The sequence below is a fragment of the Sinocyclocheilus rhinocerous genome, unplaced genomic scaffold, assembly GCF_001515625.1.
Source record: "Sinocyclocheilus rhinocerous isolate Xijiao unplaced genomic scaffold, SAMN03320098_v1.1 scaffold1339, whole genome shotgun sequence".
In the NCBI taxonomy this organism is placed as follows: domain Eukaryota; kingdom Metazoa; phylum Chordata; class Actinopteri; order Cypriniformes; family Cyprinidae; genus Sinocyclocheilus; species Sinocyclocheilus rhinocerous.
The window spans coordinates 611,136-619,877 of NW_015634830.1; the positions used below are offsets into that span (position 1 = coordinate 611,136).

At 28.6% G+C, this 8,742-nt stretch overlaps 1 protein-coding gene across 1 annotated transcript; it reads left to right on the forward strand.

Annotated features, from left to right (window-relative positions):
* Nucleotides 1-7,819, forward strand: mrasb (muscle RAS oncogene homolog b). Its single transcript, XM_016560017.1, has 6 exons — nt 1-158; nt 3,694-3,900; nt 5,925-6,078; nt 6,161-6,260; nt 7,542-7,621; nt 7,707-7,819. The coding sequence occupies exons 2-6, from the start codon at nt 3,708-3,710 to the stop codon at nt 7,804-7,806; spliced, it is 627 nt and encodes a 208-aa protein (XP_016415503.1). The 5' UTR covers nt 1-158; nt 3,694-3,707; the 3' UTR covers nt 7,807-7,819.
* The last annotated feature ends 923 nt before the right edge of the window (nt 7,820-8,742 follow it).

Here is an 8,742-nt window from a genome sequence, read left to right on the forward strand (position 1 = left end):
TGAAAACGGCTCTTCGCGCGGCCCGATAAAAAGCCACTGCATCCAGTTGTATAACAAATAGACAAACGTTTCCGCGTGTGTATTTACTCGGTAATGTCGGCAGCAACATTTGTGGAAACGGAACCGTCTACTGGCATATGCTGTCGTCTTGTGTTAAGGTAATTTTTAATGCATATCATTAAATCTCGTATGACAGTTAAATGCATGCTGATTACATCTATCCACAGCACAAAGGAATAAAATCGCGGTTTCTATATATTAAACAAGCGTTTATTATGATAACTGGATGTTTTATATAGATGTTTTACCCGTTGAATTGTGCGTTTATGCATTATGCATGAACATATTAAGTAAGCTTACTGGTGAATTGCAACATTAAGCAGTTGCACACGCAAATCTCAAAATGCAAAAGACACTGTTTCCTTTTTGCCAGGAAGATGCTTTCATTGCAATGCAGCTGCATATAATGGAGAACATAGATATGCACGTATAAGATAAAGCTTAATGGGTAATGCATCAGGCAACCCGGACAGAATGATCAAGGTGGGTGCACTGATATGCACATATCACATATCATGAGCAAATATATACAGTCAAATTATAGTCAAAAAGAAACTGTACAGTTGTGTGATGGAAAGTCGGTACAGTACGTGACACAGTTGTTTTTACTAAAGAAAGGCCGATTAATCAAACGATTGTTTTTTTTTAGATTAATCACACTTAGCCATAACTGCATTTACACCTAGTCCATTACGAAATATTGAAATACTTACATTTTGTTTTCAGTTAAATTTAGTGAGCAATTGTAAAAATTATTTTCTTGAATATTGAGATACTCACGTTTAGTTTTCTGTTAATTTTAGTGAGCAGTTCTTGTGAAAATGTACTCACATATTTTTAAATTCAATAAAAATATTATATATATATATATCTACACACAATTGCGTAAATCAAATGTAGCTTTTAAGTAAATATTTAATTAAATATTAAAAATGATAAATTATGTGAAACTATTGTGCAATTATGGAGTCCAATATTTTTACATTCAGTAAAAATACTGAAGTTTATATATATAGAGAAAGAGAGAGAGAGAGAAATTATCAAATTAATCAATACTCACATTTTGTTTTCAGGTAATTTTAGTATTAACTAAAATAATTTAAATTTTAGCAATTATTGTGAAAATAAAAATTATTTTAAAATTATTAAAATTAATAAAATTATTTTATTTAAAAAAACAAATATTTTAAAATGTAATATAAATATTGAACAAATTATATATACAATTAGGTAATCAAAATTAATGTTTATCTTTTAAGGGAGTATATAATTCAATATTTAAAAAATGTTAAAGGGGTCATATGATGCTGCTAAAAAGAACATTATTTGGTGTATTTGGTGTAAGTAAAAATTAAAACATACTCAATCTTATTTTTATTTTTTTTAAATTTTTTTGGATAGTGTATTTACAGACATAAGATTGTAATATTTATATCGACAACAGCATTGTTTAAACACAATTTTTCGCAACACGAATAGCCGATTTGTTGTATTTTAAGACTGTGGTATAAACTGGGGAAAAAAAGGCCCAGAAACTATTTTTGCTCAAAAAAATTGCTTGTAAATTTCAAAATGAATCACAAAGAAACAGTAAGTGGCACACTGATTTAAACATGAAATGTATATAATAGTATTTCCTTGAATCTCTGTATTATTTACAAATTCATAAAGTCATGTAGGAAATCACATATTGTCCAAAACGTCCTATAATATGAGTGGTACAAGGCCTGTTTTAGATCCAGGTGGTTCTGCGATCCTAAGAAGTGGAGTCATATTCCTGATGACTTCCCTGTATTGTGGCTGACAGGAAGGCGACTGGAGGAGATGTGTGATACTGACATCAGGCCTAAAGATCCAACACTTCAGGGTGTTAACACCAGAGCTTGTGTTTGTGGTTTGGAGGTCGGGTTCTGTATTTTGGAAGTCTTTGGTGTAATTGTATTCATCCAGTTTTAGCTCAATCTGTCCGAGTCTTTCTTGTTGTTGGCAGTTTGGAGCTGAGATCACACTGCAGAATCACAGCGTGGCAATCCTAGTGTCTCGTCTAGACCGTATTTCCTGTGTGTGTGATGTTCTAGTTGGATGTCTGGGAAAAGCCTCGGTTTGCACACTGCTTCTTTATGCCAATGTAGAGTCCATTAGTGACATTTCAGACATTAAAAGTCTGTTGTTTTTTCTCTTAAAGGAGCAGCTCACTTCAGCTCACAAGTTCTGTCATTGTTTATTCACCCTCATGTCGTTCTAAACTCACCTTATTTCTTTTGTAAAACACAAACAGATGTTTTGAAGAATGTTCTTGTTCTTTTGTGTCAGATTTTTTTGTTCTCAATTATTCATTTATGAATCATACTTTTCCTGTTTTCAGGTTCAACTTACTGACTCAGTGTTTTCCTGTGATATTATTCTGTTTGAACCTGAATATTCAGAAGAACATAATATGGTTTTATTTTCTGGGATTAGACTGGGAAAAGTAAAACATTATTGCTTAATATGTTAATGTTATTATAATTTGTTTATATTTATTAAAATGATTAATTCTATTACTGTTTATATAATTATATAATTTTTAGATCTTTTAAATATTTGTACCTTATTGTTACATTATTCTTGTGTTTTATTTTACATAATAGTTATAGTAATAATAATAATAATAATTATTATTATTATTATTATTATCATGCTCATCATCGTTGATTGATCCATGTGTTGTTATTTTTTTTAATGCAAACCAATAAATAGTTATGAATCATATTTTAATAATAACAATAGTGATCACAACAATCATAATTCAATTTTAAAATAATAATTATTAATAATAATAATAATATATTTTATATTATTTTATAATACACGTTTATATTTTTGCATTACTAATACATTACTCTTATTTTTATTTTGCATACTTTTTATTGTTTTAGTATTATTTATATCATTATTGATCAATCCATTTGGTATTATTAATTTTGATTTTACAAAAATGCCAATAAATAGTTATTTTTATATTAATATTTTAATAATAACAATAATAATCATCATAACAGTCCTTATTAATATAATACTACCGGTACTTTAATTATTAATTATTTCATTATTATTATAATTAAAACTACTAGTAGTACTACTAATTATAATAATACTATAATTACTACTAATAATAATAATATATAATTTAATATTATTTTATAATATGTTTTGATGTTTTTTTTTTTTTACATTATTCTTATTTTTATTTTACATAATTTTTTATTATTTTAATATCTATTTAGTTTTTATTATCATCATCATTATTGATAAATCCATTTGTTATTATTTAATTTTTTTACATGAATACAAACCAATAAATATATTATTATTATTATAAATAATATATTAACAACAACAACAACAATTGTAATAATGATCATAATAACTATAATTTATATAATAATTATTAGTAGTATTAATAATAATAATCTTACAAAAACAAAAATTACATTGTGTGTTCTGATAACAAAGAAACTCCATAAAGCCACGAGTGCAAATGTACTTTATAATACTGAATAATTTCAGCTGATGAATTAACACAGATTCATCACAGTATGCGTTTGTACACGTTCCTACCTCTCATCACACACCATTGTCTCTGTATTGCAGGTGTAGCTGTCTCCATGGCGACCAGCGTGGTTCCCGGGGACAACCTGCCCACATATAAGCTGGTGGTGGTGGGAGACGGAGGCGTGGGGAAGAGCGCGCTCACCATACAGTTCTTCCAGAAGATCTTTGTCCCGGACTACGACCCCACCATCGAGGACTCGTACCTCAAACACACCGAGATCGACGGCCAGTGGGCCATTCTGGACGGTGAGCAGTTCAGTGCGACGCCAGAAGAGGGCAGTGCAGATCCAGAGGAGCTGAAACAAATCAAATCAACCTTTAGTCATTAAAGGGGTCCTATTATGCTCTTTTACAAAGTCTTGGTTTTGTTTTGGGGGTGTACTAGAACAGGCTCTCATACTAGGTTGTTCGAAAAACACATTATTTTTCCTCGGGAAATGTCATGCCTCTTACCATAGCCGCCTCCGAGCTTCAGTGTAAATATTGCGTCAAAATCAAATCAATTTGAGCGCGATTTAAACCCGGATGATTGTAAGCACTCTAAGCTCGTCTGCCTTGGGAAAGCTAGCGTGTCTCCGACATAGTGATAACACTCGTTGCCTTCTCTAGTGCAGCTCAACCAGGTCTCGTCCCATTCGTCGATATTTGTGATATCATAAATCCCGGAAAATATGCGTTGTAGTCCAAACGAGTCGTTCGTTGTAGTTTTTGAAAAGTGATTTCTGTTAAATAAAATATCTCCTTTTGAAGTGGACTTTGAACTTTGTAACTTTGCAGATCTTTTTTATGCTCAAACAGCAACATTACAGACTAACTAAAGTTGAAAAAGTGAAAAAGCATAATAGGACCCCTTTAAATACACAACATTGAATCATAAAGCAGTCATTTCTGATATGAAATATTTCTGAGCACAAAACGTTCGGTAGAGTTAGAGTTAATAGTAACAATGTGGTCTATATCACAATAAATAAAACTAAATATTAAAGACATTTTAAAGACAAATATTAAAGACATAAAAGTTGCAAAGAAAAATAAATGAAAGAGAAAAATATATCAAATATTGTATTATATACCACAAGCGCATTATCTTAAGTGTTATTTTGATATTATTTATATACTATTATAGTATTTATTAATATTTTGAATTGAATGCTTTTATTTTTATATTTACAGTTTTCATTTTTATTTTAGTTTAAGTTTTAGCCAGTTTGTTATGTGCTTTTGTCATTTTTATTAGTTCAGTAATTTATTTCAGTTAGTTACATTGCCTACAGTTAAGGCAACATTTCTCATTTTTAGATTTTTAGGTATTTATTTATTTTTTATAAATATTTTTGTATTTTATGTCTATTAAAAATGATTTTAATCTTTTCTTTTAGTTAACAATAACAACACTGATTATATTATGAATAAATAGTTCAATGTACAATACAAAGATAAATCATAAGAAATAATATTTTAAAAGCTTAACTGAATACATATTTATAAATTTGTCAAATATTTTACTTTTAACTTTTAATATAGTATATTAAAATACGAAAAATATTTTAATATGCTACCATGTGCAATACAAAGAGGAATCATAAATGAAGAAATAAAATAAAAAAAGGTTAATTTAAAACATTTATAAATTTGTCAAATATTTTACTTTTAACTTTTAATGTAATATATATAATAATAATAATAATATGATACCATGTGCAATACAAAGAGAGATCATAGATTAAGAAATACATTTTTTAAGTTTAATTTAATACATATTTATTCATTTGTCAAATATTTTATTTTCAACTTTTAATATAATATGTTAAAATAAGAAAACGTAAGAAAAATACTTTAATATAATACCCTGTAGAGTATAAAGATAAACCATACATTAAGAAATACAATTTAAAAAGCTGAATTGAATACATATTTAGAATATATAGAATTGTATTAATGTGAAATACTCAACATAACAATGAGTGAAAGGTTTAATTTAAAAATAAAATAGTCAATAAAATAAGTAAATAGAAAAAAATAAAATGTGACTAAATTAAGTAGATAAAAAAAACTTTCAGGGTTTGCTGTGTATATGTGTGTTTGTGCTTATTTTTTCCATTATTTAATCTTTTATTAATAATTTTTGATAAATATTAGAAACATTTTTTACAATAATGCAAACCAGTATTGTGTGTATAAACTTGTATAAACTGGAGTGGCGATGTCTGTGTGTGTCTGTGTGTGTCTGTGTGTGTGTGTGTGTGTGTGTGTGTGTGTGTGTGGTGTAGTTCTGGACACGGCGGGGCAGGAGGAGTTCAGTGCGATGAGAGAGCAGTACATGAGGACAGGAGACGGCTTTCTCATCGTGTTTTCAGTCACTGATAAAGCTAGTTTTGAACATGTGGATCGTTTCCACCAGCTGATTCTGAGAGTGAAGGACAGGTATGAACACGCATAAACACATCTGAGATGCAGACTGATATTCAGTGCGATTTATTGAGTGTTTTTATTGTGTGTGTTGCAGGGAGTCGTTTCCCATGGTTCTGGTGGCTAATAAAGTTGACCTGGTGCATTTACGCAAGATCACTAGTGAGCAGGGACGCGAGATGGCCTCCAAACACAGCGTGAGTCAAACGCCATTCACAACACACTTAATCTATCAAAGAAATACATTCTCATTTCATGTCGACTTTTTCATTCATTTTTCTAAATTATTATTTTTATATTATACATTAATATTATTATTATTATTATTATTAGTCTGTCCGTATTTAATTTTTTGTTGAAATATTTTCAAATATTTTACAATAACGCAAACTACTAAGTGACAATAAGACCAGCAGTGTTTATTAAGAAAGAGTCTATTTTGATTTAATCTAGACTTTTTTATTAATTTTACAAAATGCTTATTTTTATATTATATTTATGTATTTTTTGTATTATATTTTGTCATTATTACATTATTATTTTAATGTTTTATTATTATTATTATTTATCAGTCCATTATTATTGAACAGTCAAATGATCTTTATATATTTTTAATTATATTTTTACATTATTATTTTTATTGTTTGAATGTTCATTATTATTATCATCATTATTATTATTATTATTTATCGGTCCATTATTATTAAACGGTCAAATTATCTTTATATATTTTTTAATTATATTTTTACATTATTATTTGTATTATTTGAATGTTTATTATTATTATTATTATTATTATTATCGATTGGCCTATTTGTTATGTAATCTTTTGTTTGATTTTTTTTTTGTAAATATTTTTAAAAATTGTATAGAATAATGCAACTAATAAATAGTTCACAATAAGACTGGCAATGTTTTTTTTTTTAAGTTAATTTTGATTTCATGCTAACTTTTTCATTCATTTTTCTACATTATTATTTTTATATATATTTTTTTTATATTTACCTCATTATTTTTATTATTATTGATCAATTCATTTGTTCTTTAATTTTTTTAAACATTATTATTTTATATTATATTTTTAAATGTTCACATTATTAGTACATTATTATTTTTTTATAATGTAATTTAATTTTATTGATTGATCCATTTTATTATTTAAACATTTATTTAATATTTTAAATTTAGCAAATATTCTTAACAATAATGCAAACCAATAAATAGTTCACAATTAGACGAGCAGTGTTTATTAAGAAATAGTCGCTTTTGATTTCATGTTGACTTTTCATTCTATTTTTCTACATTATTATTTGTATTTTATATTAATACATTATTGTAATTATTATTATTAATGATTAATCCATTGTGAATAAATAGAATAATTAATGATTATTATTATTAGTAATAGTATTATTATTAATAATAATAATAGTAGATAATTTTCTACTAATTGTTGTATATTTATATCTTCCTCACAGATCACGTATATTGAAACAAGTGCAAAGGATCCACCCATGAATGTAGACAAAGCGTTTGACGAGCTCGTCAGAGTGATACGGTGAGTCGAATTTTACAGATTCCCTCTGCTTTGACTCTCCGTATGCTACAAAGCTATGTGTTAGCATGATCGTCTCCGTTTACAGTCAGCAGATCCCAGAACGGGGCCTGAAGAAGAAGAGGAAAGCCAAATGGCGGGCAGACAGACCTTCGGGTTCCCAGAGGCTGCACTGCGTCTTACTGTGACCGCACACCCTCTATCTCAATGCCGCGTCAATGCTGCGATGATGACTCTGTGACTCGGACTGTTAAAACACACACACAGCTATGATAATATCCAGGAACTACAGGACACAGCTTGAATATTCCATAATTAATGACGAAATTCCCCAAAATGTGGAATTTCAGCCAATTTTCATGGGATTTTCTGAGCAGGTGAAAGCCTGGATGATCGGACAGGATTCTAGCGCTGTTCACTCACGTTATCTCTCAGAGAAAAATTCAGAGACAAACTTTCGGAGGCCTTGTTTTGTATTGTGTTTCTATATTTATTGTGCTGAATTATATATTGTTAATTGATTGTTAATACAGCATAACGGCTTTGACAACAACAAGGGAACAGACGGGATTCAAGTTGCACAACTGGCATTTATAGATATACTCAGAAGGCAGGGGGAAATACTGGTTACCATTGTTAATCATTTGTTTTTATGAAGAAAATTAAGATATGTCAAAACAAAAGAAAAAACGCATCCGGGTTACACACGACATAATAAAATAATGCAAAACATGTAAAACACATAATTAATAGCACAAAGTGTGTAAAAGTTTTTACATAAAAAGTTGTATAAATTTTTAATGACTTCAACAACAATTTACCATAAAAGTGCTTGTTTTGGCTCGTTAAATATAAATACAGTTTTACTACATATGGTAATGTAACATGCTGTTAACTAATTAACAGATTTTTTTCTGTTGCATTTTTTCAATAAATTTGCTATCATCAACTTGGCATTTACGTCTCGCAATTCTGAGTTTTTGTCCTGCAAGTTTACATCTCACCATTCTAAGTTTACGTCTCGCAATTCTAAGTTTACATCTCACAATTCTGAGTTTACTTCTCGCAATTCCAAGTTTATATCTCACAATTCTGAATTAACGTCTTGCAAGTTTAAGTCTCGC